Source organism: Mustela erminea, chromosome X (genome assembly GCF_009829155.1).
Source record: "Mustela erminea isolate mMusErm1 chromosome X, mMusErm1.Pri, whole genome shotgun sequence".
NCBI classification, from domain to species: Eukaryota; Metazoa; Chordata; class Mammalia; order Carnivora; family Mustelidae; genus Mustela; species Mustela erminea.
Window position 1 is genome coordinate 115,092,347 of NC_045635.1, and position 15,569 is coordinate 115,107,915.

The following is a 15,569-nucleotide window of genomic DNA, read 5'->3' on the forward strand; positions in this document are numbered from 1 at the left end:
TCAGGGTCCTGGGATCGAGCCCCGCATTGGGCTCTCTCCTCAGCAGGGAGCCTGCTTCCCTTCCTCTTGGCCTGCCTCTCTGCCTCTTGTGATCTCTGTCAAATAAATAAATAAAATCTTAAAAAAAAAACCAAAATGGGTAGCTTAAAACAATAAAAGTTTGGGGTGCTTGAGTGGCTTAGTTGGTGAAGCATCTGACTTTGGCTCAGGTCATGATCTCAGGGTCCTGGGATGGAGCCCTGCGCATCAGGCTCCCTGCTCAGTAAGAGTCTGCTTGAGATTCTCTCTCTCTCTGTGCCCCCGCGCCATGCGCATGCTCTCTCTCTTTCTCTCTAATAAATAAATACATCTTTAAAAAAAACCAACAAACATTTATTGACTCCTAGTGCTGGAGTCTAGAAGTCCAAGATCAAGGTGTAGGCAGCGTTGTTTCCTTCTGAAGGTTCTGAGGTTGCCAGAGGGGAGGGGATGGGGGATGGGCAAAATAGGTGAAGGGGATTAAGAAGTACAAACTGCCAGTTATAAAATAAATAAGTTATGAAGATAAAAAGCATAGGGAATATAGCCAGTAATAATTTTAAAAAAGATTTTATTTATTTATTTGACAGACAAAGATCACAAGTAGGCAGAGAGGCAGGCAGAGAGAGAGGAAGGGAAACAGGCTCCCTGCTGAGCAGAGAGCCTGATGCGGGACTTGATTCCAGGACCCTGGGATCATGACCTGAGCTGAAGGCAGAGGCTTTAACCCACTGAGCCACCCAGGTACCCCCTAGCCAGTAATATTATAATGGATCTCATTTTTAATCAATGGTCAGATTATATATTTTTTAGATTCTGGGAAAAGCTCAAGCTTCTTTAAAATTTCCATGTCTTTTTTGCAGCCTGAATTCAACAAAAGTAATACTTTCTACCTCTTCAACCACGTTGATATTATTATCACATATCACAAAGAAAGTGAAAGAAATTGGAGTACTGCAAGATTGGTTGCTGCTAGACTTGACCCCCAAAGGTAATTATAGACTATCTTTTTAATTAGCCCCTTTAATTTAAAAATTAATTCAGAATGTGGGAGTTCTCAACTAGAATTTTCATTTTTAGGATACATGTGTAATGTAACCTTAGACATAGGGTTCGAAAAATCAAACAGGCCATTTATTCCCTAGCGTTTGCCTATCATGTAATGTGAGGAAAAATGGACAGATCTGGAAGGGAATAGACTTATTGAGGGCTCCTAATGCTCTTCTTTGCTGGCTGCCGTAGGACAAAGAGCTGGGATTTAGATCTGGATTTCTTCTGAGGACAGGTCTATTACTGGAGTCTGTCGGGCAGATATAAGCTGAAAATAAGGAAGAATCTACTAACAATGGATGGCACAGCTGTTAGAGAGTTCATAACTAGGCATCCAGTGTAGTGTCTGGTCCCCAGTAAATGCTCAACAGATTGTAAAGGACAATCAGCACTATGTAAGAGACTAGACAGGTGACCTTGAATGTTGCAACTAGGATCCTTCAAAACTATAGGATAAATGAGAGCTCTTTAATTAAGACAGAGAGGGGAATATAGCACACAATGTGTAAAGTCATGGTCCATTATGGGCAAACTATTATAAAACCTGAAATACTAAGATGGGGGAAAGAATGTGAGTATATCAAAGGAGGCCCTTGTGATAGAGTTTTCCAAGACAAAATGAGGAATTAGGAAATTTGGATTTTAGTCTCATCTCTCCTGGTTCCATTTTGTAAGTCAACCCTAGTTTATAGAAATGGATCAGACTTTATTGTTTTTAAGGTTACTGCCCTATTTGACGTCAGCCAAGGTTGTTCTGTCTGGCACAGATGATTGATTCCCAAAGGGAAAGAAGAGCTAGAAACTGTATTGTGCCAAACTTTTGACCATTGGGTCGGTTAACTTGATCTGCCATAGGCTTAATATCCTCATCTGTGAAAGGAAAGGACTGAATTAGTTTTGTTTTTTTGTTTTTTTTTTGAATTAGGAGTTTTTAATATGGTCCCTGATATATCAAACTCTGGAATTATGTTTTAAAGATTTTATTTATTTATTCAACAGATGAGTAGGCAGAGAGGCAGGCAGAGAGAGAGAGGAGGAAGCAGGCTCCCTGCTGAGCAGAGAGCCCGATGTGGGGCTCGATCCCAGGAACCTGGGATCATGACCTGAGCTTAGGGCAGAGGCTTTAACCCACTGAGCCACCCAGGCGCCCCCAAACTCTGGAAATTTTTATTGATGTGTATTTTTCTGGATAAAAAGGGCCTGTAGATTTCATTAAATGGACCCCAAGTGGTGAGGAACACTGGTACTTTCCAACTCTGGTTTATCTTAGTAAAAGGATATCCTTTTTTTTTTTTTTAATTTGTTGTTTAGAGTTTTTTTTAAAGACTTTATTTATTTATTTGAGAGAGAGAGAGAGAGAGCTTGAGAGGGGAGAAGGTCAGAGCAAGAAGCAGACTCCCCATGGAGCTGGTAGCCAGATGTGGAACTGGAGCCTGATGTGGGCCTCAGTCCTGGGACTCCGGGATGATGACCTGAGCTGAAGGCAGTTGCTCAACCAATGGAGTCACCCAGGTTCCCAAAAGGATATTCTTTTGAAATTCTTTTTAAATTAACAGGAAATACTAATCCTTGTCAAGGGCAATCACCGATGCTTTTTTTGGTGTATGTCACTTCAACAGAATGTTAGGAGGCTGGACTGTGAGGTCTAACTCAGGATGGCTGCTCATATTCAAAGTCATTAGGTAGTAAACGTAGTCATTAGGTAGTTAACATACAGTCATTAGGTAGTAAACACAGACATAGGTAGGGCTCACCCAGGAAGCTAGTCCCATCAGCTGTATGAAAATCAAGCTTAATGCTTTACAGTTATATCTCCTATTGTCAGACTCAGAGTAAAAAAGCCAAGAAAATATTTTTTAGACATATTTATTCAACATTGCACATAGTAACAGTTTATGTATGCATGCAATGAAACTTTTATCTAATCATTGTAAAGGTCATTTATGTGGGCCCCTTGAGAACAAGGACTGTGCTGCAAATCATTTTTTTTACAATTAGGCAGTCTGCTCAAGGTCATACGAAGTGAGTTAGGCCTCACGGTATTCTAGACCTACAGTCTTGTGTTTTTTATTAGGGATTGTACCCAGCTAATTTCCCTGATGGTTACCATAGTTGATCATTTCTTTTTATTAAAATTATTGACTTCATTTGGCTTTTGAATTACCATACTTCACTGATTGTCTCCTGTCTCACTGGTTGTGTATCAGTCTTCCTCATTTCTCCAACATCTTCATATTGGAGGGCCCCAGGACTGAGTCTTTGAACTTTTTTCTTCCTTATATATACTTGCACATTGGTAATCTTATCCTACCTCTTGGTATTAAATCCAACAATGACCCTTAGACCTGTAAACTTGTATATCTAGTTGTCTACTTGACATGACCACATGGATGTCTAGTAAGCATACGAAATTTTGTAAGAAGATTTATTTGAGAGAGAGAGAGAGAGAGAGAGAGAGAGTGCACGAGTGGTGGAAGGAGTGATATACATCAGCCGTTGCTCAGGCCCCCACACTACTGGCAGCCTCCTTGACTCCTCTTTACAATTTTTCACTCCTACCCTGTATCTATTCCAATCCTTTGGCAGACCATGGGACTGTGTTTTTAAGATATATTCAGGACATCTTTTTCATCACCTCCACCTCTATCATCTGGTCCAAGACATCGTTACCTCTCACCTGACTGGTGGCAACACTCTCGCCAGTCTCCCTGGTGCCATCCTTGTCGCCCAGCAGTCTGTTCCCCATACAGCGGGCAGCATTCTGTACAGAGCATTCAGCTCCTGTCAGTCCTCCGCTCAGAATCTTCCAGTGGCTTCTGATCTCACTTAAAGGCCCAAGTTTTCAAAAGACCTAGAAGGCCTTATGCAACCCGTATGTAAGGCCAGTGGTTTAAAATAGGCCTTTTACATTGGTTGGAGATCTTAATACACTTTTTGGTGCATGATCTCTCTCACATGAAATTCAGGTATTTCCTATGCTGGGTTCAAGGCCCACACTTAAACAGTAAACCTTGATATGTGTTGTCATTCGGTGATGGAATGTTTTTCCGTAGATGTGAAGTTTTTATCGGTAGCCTTAACAGTGATCATTTCTTTAATTCATAGCTGTTTTATTTTACTTTTAATTTTTAAATTTTTTAAAAGTAGGCTCTGGGCCGAGTGTGGAGCCCAGTGTGGGGCTTGAACTCACCACTCTGAGATCAAGATCTGAGCCGCAATCAAGAGTCAGACACTTAACCGACTGAGCCACCTAGGCGCCCTAATTCATAGCTTTTTAAAAATACATTTTGGCTTTATTTTTTTTAAGATTATTTATTTATTTGACAGAGAGAGGCCCAGCGAGAGAAGGAACTTAAGCACGCAGAGTGGGAGAGGGAGAAGCAGGCTTCCCACTGAGTGGCAAACCTGATGTGGGGCTCAATCCCAGAACCCTGTGATCATGACCCTAGCCCAAGGCAGCTTCTTAATTGACTAAGCCACGCAGGTGCCCCTACATTTTGGCTTTAAATAGAATTCAGCCTACAGACACTTAGTAAGGGCACATCATATGCCAGACATTAGGGTTACAAAAATGAATAGCAAGAGGGCCACGTCAGTCACTCCTGCAATTGTGAGTGAATGTTTTTATTGTGCATATACATGTAGAAATAACCATCCCATAAGGGTTGCATATTCTCCTTTACACAGAAGCCAAGGGATAAGTTGTATGTTGAGTAAATAATTCAAAAGGGAAGCACCACTGTTTCCCCTTTCAATTTTTCTTTCTCCCCTTTATTCCACTTTTACTTTTCAAGTAATATTACAGTCTCTTTGTTCCTGACTAGGCGCTGCTCATCTTCATCAGTCCTGTTCAGTGCATCAGTCCTGTTTGCATCGATTATGTCCTCCCTACCTTTCATCACTAATCGTAGCATTTTACACACAGTAGGCCCTCAGATCCCTGGCTGCTTATAAATGTGATTTCTGTTTGGTTTTCTTTTCTTTTCTTTTTTTTTATTTTTAAAATTTCATTTATTTCTTTGACAGAGACAGATCACAAGTAGGCAGAGAGGCAGGCAGAGAGAGGAGGAAGCAGGCTCCCTGCTGAGCAGAGAGCCCAATGCGGGACTCTATCCCAGGACCCTGAGATCATGACCTGAGCCGAAGGCAGAGGCTTTAACCCACTGAGCCACCCAGGCGCCCTCTGTTTGGTTTTCTAAGCCTACAGCTAAGATTACAAGCTAGGTTGTTTAACATATTGGGAGGGATAAGGTGAGAGATGAGAAATAAAGCCATTTGCTAATAGAAGGACTTAAAAAAAATCTATGTAAAGCCAAAGAGAAGATTCCTTTTTTTTTTTTTTTGAGATTTTATTTTTAAGTAATCTCTACATCTAACATGGGGCTTGAGCTTACAGCTCTGAGATCAAGAGTTGCACGCTCTACTGACTGAGCCAGCCAGGCTCGTGAGAAGAACCGTGAGAAGTCTTAGGGATATGTTTTCCCCTGCTGTCTGAAGTAGAGCATTCCTCTGAAAGTATTTGGAAGCTGAAATGCCGAAGTGAAGACGGAATTGTCATTAATTTATATGGAAAAATTTGTGAGCCTTCCCAGACCCCCAGATCACCTCACATAGGCTTTTCTAATGCCTTAAGACACAGCTTGCTAATGGATGCACAAAGTAAAGCAAGGTCAAGTGCAGATGCTCACAGACACAGTTCAGAGCATTGAAGGCTTCAGGTCAACATGCTGTGTAGTTCCCAGGAAAGTCGCTGGGTGGCGCCATTCTCGCTTCGGGACTGCGAGCTGCGTTTAGGATGGCTTCCTGCAAAAGTGATGCTGAATCCTCTTTTCGATTTTTTGTAAAAGTGAAAATCTTCTTCGCATTTCTTCCCGTTAGTTCATGAAAACAGGTGCTAATGTAGGGCTTTCGTTAAAGCGAAGTGGAATAAACTGAGCTACGGAAAAGCGGGAGTACCTGTATTGCATTTTGGGCAGGATATTGACTCTCATTTGGGTGTTAGGGACATTTAGAAACAGAAGTATTTTAAGCCATAAAGAGTGTTAACTATGAAATATAATGGAAGGCATATTTCTTCTGTCTGCTTTTCTTACATGCCTGAATTACCATGACTCGGAAATTTACAGCAGCGGTTTTCCCTTCTTCCCCTCCCCCTTTTCTTAGCTATAAGCATTCAGATGAAAACCACCTGACTTGCAGTGGACCCCCTATGGAAATTCCTGGAGAAGATACAGATAAGATGAATGTAACCTATACTTACTCTGTGAGATTTGAAGTAAGCGTTCCATGCCATCATCTTACTTTTGTTCCAAATCAAATATATAAATACTATATACTTCATTAATAGTAAAGCCTTAATTTCCATCAAGTTTTTTTTTTATAACACAGCTAAGAGCCCAGGAAAGCAGGTAAGTTCTTTATATTAAAACTAGTCAGAGGACAATGGTGAAAGGAATTCTGTATTAAATCTCCCTTTCAGGTACTGTGTCAGATAACTTACTTTCTCTTATTTTAAGTGGAGGTTTGAAAGAAGTACTTGGAAAATCAGAGGAGTCTCACTTGGGGTCGGCAGGCTGTCGGGCTGCTCCAGTGGAACCTTAAAGGACAGAGTATCATGTAGTGAAAAGATAGTCCTTTAAATTTTTTTAAAAAATATATTTGAGAGAAAGAAAGAGGGTCCAGGGGCAAAGGGAGAGAGAATGCCAAGCAGACTCCCATGCAAAGCCCAGAGCCTGATGCAGGGCTCAGTCCCACAACCCTGAGATCATGACCAGAGCCAAAATCAAGAGTCAGATGCTTAACCGACTGAGCCACCCAGACACCCTGAAAAGCACATCCTTATTGGGCTCAGACTGACCTGGGGTTCAAGTTGAGGCTTGGCCGGTTGCTAGTGGTGTGAGCTTAGGTAAGTCATTTGACCTCAGGCTCAATGTTTTTTCACATGTTATTTCATCCTCATTTTCAGAATATATAAAGACCTTAGCATGACACAGTAAGTCCCCAACATATGGCACTCATTATTGTTTCTACATCTGTCATTTGTCTTTTGTAAGTGGCTGTTTTTATGAAGTGGTCTGTATTTGGGGCGGGTGGATAGACATACAGACTGACTATTAACATTCTAGTGAATAATTTATCAGCACTGTGATGCCCATGTTTCCCAAAGATTTTTCTGGAAATTCGTTGCTTCATATTTTTTCAATTAATTAATTAATTAATATCTTTTTATTTTTATTTATTTTTTAAAATTTTTTCCTTAAGATTTATTTATTTATTTATTTGACAGACAGAGATCACAAGCAGGCAGAGAGGCAGGCAGAGAGAGAGGAAGGGAAGCAGGCTCCCCGCTGAGCAGAGAGCCCAACGTAGGGCTCGATCTCAGGACCCCGGGATCATGACCTGAGCCGAAGGCAGAGGCCTTAACCCACTGAGCCACCCAGATGCCCCTAATTTATTTATTTTTAAATATTTTATTTATTTATTTGACAGACAGAGATCACAAGTAGGCAGAGAGGCAGGCAGAGAGAGAGAGAGAGGAGGAAGCAGGCTCCCCAATGAGCAGAGAGCCCCATGTGGGGCTCGATCCCAGGACCCTGAGACCATGACCTGAGCTGAAGGCAGAGGCTTTAACCCACTGAGCCACCCAGGTGCCCCTATTTTATTTATTTTTGCTTTGTATTTTCAAAAGCGTTATGTGAAAAAGGGATTCTATGACGAGGTTACTTCAGATAAAGTTGAGTTAAATGATGTTAAAACAATGGCATCGAGAGTAGTCATTATGTTTGAAAGCACTGTGATTTTTCAGAAGATGATTATGATACGTGGCATTTCATAGACAATGGCAGAACTCATGGATTATAATGTTCTGTAACATATTCAAGGGAAACACTGCATGTGGTACCAAAAAAAATGTGACTTTGTAGAAATGAGATACAACACATGCTATTTTCACTCCGTGTTTATCATGGACATCTTTCCATATCAATAAATATAGAGTCACAGCCTTCTTTTTATTTACTGCCTGGCACATTTATTTAAAATTTTTTTAAGATTTCATTTACTTATTTGTCAGAGAGAGAGCAAAAGTAGGCAGAGGCTGAGAGAGAAGCAGGCTCCCCACTGAGCAGAGAGCCTGATGCGGGGCTTGATCCCAGAACCCTAGGATCATGACCTGAGCCAAAGGCAGCTGCTCAACAGACCGAGCCACCCAGGCATCCCTATTTTTAAAATTTTAAAAAGATTTTATTTATTTATTTGAGAGAGGGTGAGTGAGGAAGCATGAGAAGGGGCAGAGGCAGAGGGAGGAACAGACCCCCTGCTAAGCAGGGAGCCTGACTCAGGGCTTGATCCCAGGACACTGAGATCACAGCCTTAGCCAAAGGTAGACGCTTAACCAACTGAGCCACCCAGGTGCTCCATTTTTTTAAAAAAAGATTTTATTTATTTATTTGATAGACAGAGATTACAAGCAGGCAGAGAGGCAGGCAGAGAGAGAAGAGAGAAGAGGAAGCAGGCTCCCCGCTAAGCAGAGAGCCCGATGCGGGGCTTGATCCCAGGACCCTGAGATCATGACCTGAGCTGAAGGGAGAGGCTTTAACCCACTGAGCCACCCAGGCGCCCCTGGGCACTCCATTTTTAAAAGTTTTTTAGACTTATTTTTATTTTAGAGAGGGGAGGGTGGGGAGGGGCAGAAAGAGAAGGAGAAAGAGTCAAGCAGACTCCATGCTGAGCGCAGAGCCCCATGTGGGGCTTGGTCCCATGTCCCTGAAATCGTGACCTGAGCCGAAATCAAGAGTTGAACGCTTAACCGACTGGGCTGCCAAGACACCCCCTACTACATACACACAATGTGTAGGACATCGTTGATTTCCTTAGTGTACTATTGATAAAAATGACTCAAATGTCTAATTTTTAATTACTATAAACAATACATTCTTATTTGTTTTCTTGTATGATTACCTCCTAAAGTTAAATTCTTAGCAGTAGGCTTATTTAGATAGATAAAAGGATGTACATATTTTGATAACACATTGCCAAATTTTTGTCCAGACAAGTTGCTGGGCCTGAGGATCTGCTGTTTCCTCACATATGCAGCAGCATTAGGTTTTTGTCAATTTAAAAAAATCTTTCTTCAGAATTTTAATTCTGTGAGTATGTCAAAGGAAGATTGATTCATACTAACCAAACTCCTAAGGGTCCAATGTATAAATCAGAATACCAACTTATTAATTTACAAGGAGAAATAAAAGTGCCCAGCAGACCACACCATTCATGTGAGCTGGTTAGCACATCTGCCTGTTATAATGATATGTGAAAAAGCGAATAGAAACAGAATAGAATGAATAGAAAGTTTCATGGTGAGCATAGGACCCCAGAGCAAAGGGAAATAAGGTATTGAAAGATGATATTCATGGCACTCTAGTGCTCTGCTTGCCCATGGACCAAATGTTCATATTCATGAGTTAGGGACTCAGCCCTGGGCAGTATTAGAGGTGCTTCACCAAAAGATTAACTTTGGGGCTCTCCTTTTATAGGGAAAACCTTTTATGACTATACAGATCCATGTATTTCTGTTTTTAGTTTTGTTTTAAATACTATATCTCATATATGTTTTTTATTATATTTTTTATTAACATATAATGTATTATTAGCCCCAGGGGTACAGGTCTGTGAATCGCCAGGTTTACACACTTCACAGCACTCACCATAGCACATACCCTCCCCAATGTCTATAACCCCACCCCCCTCTCCCTACCCCCCACCCCCATAACCCTCAGTTTGTTTTGTGAGATTGAGAGTCTCTTATGGTTTGTCTGCCTCTCGAGCCTGTCTTGTTTCATTTATTCCTTTCCTACCCCCAAACCTCCATGTTGCCTCTCAACTTCCTCATATCAGGGAGATCATATGTATATCTCATATTTTTAAAAAATTATTTATTTATTTATTTCACAGAGAGAGAGATCTCGAGCAGGCAGAGAGGCAGGCAGAGAGAGGGGGAAGCAGGCCCGCTGCTGAGCAGAGAGCCCAATGTGGGGCTCGATCCCAGGACCCTGAGATCATGACCTGAGCTGAAGGCAGGGGCTTTAACCCTCTGAGCCACCCAGGCGCCCTATATCTCATATTTTTTTTAAAGATTTTATTTATTTATTTGACAGAGAGAGATCACAAATAGACAGAGAGGCAGGCAGAGAGAGAGAAGGAAGCAGGCTCCCTGCTGAGCAGAGAGCCCGATGTGGGACTCGAGCCCAGGACCCTGAGATCATGACCCAAGCCGAAGGCAGCGGCTTAACCCACTGAGCCACCCAGGCACCCTATATCTCATATTTTTGATTCTGCTTTGATTATACTTGATTTTGTATAAAAGGCTTATTTCTTAAAGCTTTTGATGTGCTTTCTTGAGACCAAACCCTAATCATATTACTTGGGATTAAGTCTCAAATTTTTTCAAATATTTACAAATTGTGCTCAGTTTGTATCATTTCCAAAGATGCCTGACAGCCATCAGAACATGATTTTTCTTAATCCCATTCTGAAAGCAATTCCAGGTTGGGGATGGCTTGCTTTTGTCCCTCTAGATCACCTACGTGGTTATATCCATTTTTAAAATGAGGATACTGATGCCCATCGAGGTGAAGTAATTTTCTCAGGATCATAGCTGGCAGGAGGTGGAAGTGATATTCAAACTCAGATCTGCCTGGCCTCCAGAGTCACAACTTTTCTACTCTATTATTCTGACCTTCAACATTAAAGGTCAGTTATGTTTCTGTCCACAGAGTTACTGCGAAGAAAATGAGAAGCTTTTGCATTAGAAATGTGTGTGGGTGTGTGCGCGCGCGCGTGCGCACCTGCGTGTGTGTGTGTACTTTAGATCATCCAGCTAGAGGTCAAGATTACTTGATCCCACATCCTGCAGTTCACCCAAAATACAATTGGTTAAAAAAAAAACAGGCAATTTACTAGTCCGATAAGTATAGTCCAGTCAGCTGCCTGATCTTGGGATGAAATGCAGAAGTGTAATCTGGGGGAAGGGGTGAAATACACTCAAGAAGTTAAAATAAACTTTCCCCGGTGATCAAGAATATTACTAAGTGTCTAAGCTACTGTCAGAAATTGATCAAAGAACGGAAGCCCTTCTACATATTTATCTCTTATTCATCAACTGTTAAAAATTTAAATGTAGAAGGGAGGCGCCTGGTTGGCTCACTCAGTAGAGCAGGTGACTCTTAATCTCAGGGACATGAGTTTAAGCACCATGCTGGGCACAGAGCCTACTTAAAAAAAATAAATGTAGGAAGCCTTATGTTTACAGTAAAAGCCAAGGGAGAACGCTTCTAAATTGAAGTCCAGATTTATATCAGGAGCCTACATGACATCTGGCCGTCAGGAAGCAACCGTGGCTATCCAAAAGCTGAAGTACAAGTTCAGATGCAGCTATATCAAATGGGGGGAGTATGGGGAAATCGCCTTATTTGGGGTTAGGGTTCAACCCCTTGTTTCTTTTTTTTTCATTTTTCTTTTTTTTTTAAAACATTTATCTATTTATTTATTTATTTGACAGACAGAGGTCACAAGTAGGCAGAGAGGCAGGCAGGAGAGAGAGAGGAGGAAACAGGCTCCCTGTGGAGCAGAGAGCCCGATGTGGGGCTCGATCCCAGGACCCTGGGATCATGACCTGAGCCAGAGTCAGAGGCTTTAACCCACTGAGCCACCCAGGCACCCCTAATTTTTAATTTTTTTTAATTTTTAAATTTTTAAAATAAACATATAATGTATTATTAGCCCCAGGGGTACAGGTCTGTGAATCGCCAGGTTTACACACTTCACAGCACTCACCATAGCACATACCCTCCCCAATGTCCATAACCCCACCACCCTCTCCCTCCCCCTGCGTCCCCCCAAGCCACCCTCAGTTTGTCTTGTGAGATTAAGAGTCTCTTATGGTTTGTCTCCCTCCCAATCCCATCTTGTTTCATTTATTCTTTTCCTACCCCCGAAACCCCCCCATGTTGCATCTCTACTTCCTCATATCAGGGAGATCATATGATAGTTGTCTTTCTCCGATTGACTTACTTCGCTAAGCATGATACCCTCTAGTTGAATCCACGTCGTCGCAAACGGCAAGATTTCATTTCTTTTGATGGCTGCATAGTATTCCATTGTGTGTGTGTGTGTGTGTGTGTGTGTGTGTATCACATCTTCTTTATCCATTCATCTGTGATGGACATCTAAGTTCTTTCCCTAGTTTGGCTATTGTGGACATTGCTGCTATAAACATTCTCAATCCCTTGTTTCTTAACAGGCCTCTATCCTGGAAGCCCAGGGCTTCTAGGGAATTCTCTCCCTCTCCTGTTGAAGCTCATTTAGGGTGCTTAGAAGGCCCTTGGCTTCAAGAAGTGGCACAATGGAAAGAACCAGACATGTCTGATTTGAATTCTGGCTCTGACATTTACTAGCTGTGTGAACTTGGGCGGGGTACTTTGTGCCTATTTTTCCTAATCTGTAAAATGGGCATAAAATCATCATCTCCAGTGATTACTATCCAAGATATGTGAGCTCACATAAAACGTTTAGCACAGGGCCTAGCCGTAGTAGACACGCAATGTTTCTTCTTCCTTCTTGAGGATACAGGAGCCCGTGATTCCTAAGTGTCTCACATGACAACGGCTCATGCGTGCAGAGAGCACGCGGAGCCACCATATTCTTGGTCTGAACACCAGAATGTTGCTGTTGTAGGTGGGGGATGGTGTCAAGAGGAGTGGTGTTGTATAGCTCTTCTGCCGTTCATTTTATTGTCTTTAGTTGAAAAATGATTTTTTTGAAAACCCAGTGACAGTGATATATATCAGCATTTTCCAAAGTGCATTCCCTAGAACACTAGTCAAACAAGTTTGGAAAACGCTGCTCTCTAGCTTCACAAAGCCCATCAGTAAAATACTTAAAAGTCTCCTAGGGTGCCTGGGTGGCTCTGTCAGCTAAGCGTCTGCCTTTGACTCAGGTCATGATCCCAGGGTCCTAGGATCGAGTCCCGCATCGGGCTCCCTGCTCAGTGGGGAGCCTGTGTCTTCCTGGTCACTCTGCCCCGCACCCCTCACCCCTCGCACTCTCTCTGTCTTTTTTAAAAGATTTTATTTATTTATTTATTCATTTATTTATTTATTTATTTATTTGACAGACAGAGATCACAAGTAGGCAGAGAGGCAGGCAGAGAGAGAGGGGGAAGCAGGCTCCCTGCTGAGCAGAGAGCCTGATGCGGGTCTCGATCCAGCACCCTGAGATCATGACGTGAGCCGAAGGCAGAAGCTCAATCCATTGAGCCACCCAGGCGCCCCTTCTCTTAAATAAATAAAATCTTTATTTAAAAAAAAAGTCTCCTAGTAAAGTGACCTTTTGACTGAGTCTAACCCAGCATTTTATATCTACACTTGGCTCTGGAGTCCTCTTCTGGAGTATGATTTTTTAAAAAAGATTTTATTTATTTATTTGACAGAGAGAGACACACCGAGAGAGGAAACACAAACAGGGGGAGTGGGAGAGGGAGAAGCAGGCTCTCTGCCAAGCAGGGAGCCAGACGTGGGGCTCCATCCCAGGAGCCTGCGATCATGACCTGAGCCCCCCAGGCGCCCTCTTCTGGAACACAATTTATGTTGCATAGTGAATGTCACTTCGGTTTTCCCAAGTGTACGTGGTTGTTGCATCTTGGAGTAGCTCACAAAATCTTATTGAACTCCTAACACAGCTTGAACTTTCAGTGGACAAATAAGCAAAGCTTCCCACGCTGGTAACTGTAATATAAAAGTGCACTATGGCTTGTGCAGGATCTTGTCAACTCGCTGGGCTGACATCATCATTTTTTGAAATGCTTCGGTGGTCATGACTATTTGAAGTGGAAATTGAATTTGAATTCAGAAACCACTATTTTTCACCCTCCAGTCCAATAATCGATTCAGGTCAATGTTATCAGTGGGTGTTAAAATTGGAGGTGAATGAGTACTGGGGAACTGGTCACTCTCACAGTAGCAAAGTATAATGACCACAGACGACTTGCTAATTGCAAATGGGAAAATAGAAAAATAAGTGAGTGGATAAGGAAATAAGTGAATATGAGCTCATACCAGTAACTCAGACTTAACCTAGTACTGTGGGGTTCCGGCTAGCCCTTTCCCCTCGCTCATTGGTCATTCTCTGACCCTGGCCTATCGTCTACCGTGTGTTGACTTATTTGTTCAACCCTAGCATACATGTAGTGTCTGTAACGTATACCCCTGTGAGAGACACAGTTATTAACTAGAATGCCATATTTGTTTAGCACTTGTTTTGGTAAAGCAATACCTTGTGTTCTTTTATCTTGTACCAAGTCTTTGAAATCCAGCATATATGTTACACTTAAAGCTCATCTCCCTTCGGACCAGCCACATTTCCGGTGCTCAGTAGCCACAGTTGACAAGTTGCTGTCATCTTGGCAAAGATCTAACCCTCCACATTTCCTGGGAGTTCCCCTTTGGTCCATGCTTCTGCATGTTTTCCCTCTTTTTTTTTTAACATATATTTTTAAAAGATTTATTTATTTATTTGACAGATAGAAATCACAAGTAGGCAGAGAGGCAGGCAGAGAGAGAGGGGGAAGCAGGCTCACGCTGAGCAGAGAGCCCGATGTGGGGCTGGATCCCAGGACCCTGGGACCATGACCTGAGCTGAAGGCTGAGGCTTTAACCCACTGAGCCACCCAGGCACCCCTGTTTTCCCTCTTTTTGCTGCTTCTCACTCCCAGTACAGAAGATCCCACCAGGTCCTGTGACATGGATTGATTCCAGGCCCTTGGTTGGGCAAACCACACCGTCTCACCCTCGTACATACGGTGGAAGCCTTTCATGTACCTCTGGCACACAGAGTCCTTCTCAGGGTCAGCGGGGGAGGGGCACGCACAATCCGGACACAGAGGTGGGGCTGGGGGACATGGACAGGAAGCCAAACTTCATGCATATGTCAAGCCATGCAGCAGCTGGGGCTCCTCGGCCACCTGGCTTGTGGCCTCCCTCCTCCTGGCCTCCCTCTATCGCCTTAGACCTCCTTGTATCTCCTGTAGAGCCACCTGCAAGCTGTTGTTTGCAAGCAGAGCCCATGGTCATCGGCTGAGACTGTGGGCCTAAGCCCCTGCTTAGGCAGCTACTGGCTACAGAAAGGTCCAGAGACAATACAATTTTTATTTTATTTATTTATTTTTAAAGATTTTATTTATTTATTTGACAAACAGAAATCACAAGTAGACAGAGAGGCAGGCAGAGAGAGAGAGGGGGAAGCCGGCTCCCTGCTGAGCAGAGAGCCCGATGCGGGGCTCGATCCCAGGACCCTGGGATCATGACCTGAGCTGAAGGCCGAGGCTTTAACTCACCGAGCCACCCAGGTGCCCCGACAATACAATTTTTAGTTAAAAAAATTCTGAGGTTTTGGTTATTAAATTAAACATCTTGTGTACTTTATGTTTTCGGAAAATGACTCATGTT

At 42.6% G+C, this 15,569-nt stretch overlaps 1 protein-coding gene across 4 annotated transcripts in view; it reads left to right on the plus strand.

Moving 5' to 3' along the window:
- LOC116583391 (transmembrane 9 superfamily member 2-like) overlaps positions 1-15,569 on the plus strand; it is an 82,627-nt gene that overhangs the window by 25,662 nt on the left and 41,396 nt on the right. For all 4 annotated transcript variants that reach the window (XM_032331494.1, XM_032331496.1, XM_032331495.1 and 1 more), the window contains exons 6-7: positions 882-1,009; positions 6,232-6,343. In XM_032331494.1, the coding sequence (XP_032187385.1) occupies positions 882-1,009; positions 6,232-6,343 (240 nt within the window). The remainder of the gene's footprint in view (positions 1-881; positions 1,010-6,231; positions 6,344-15,569) is intronic.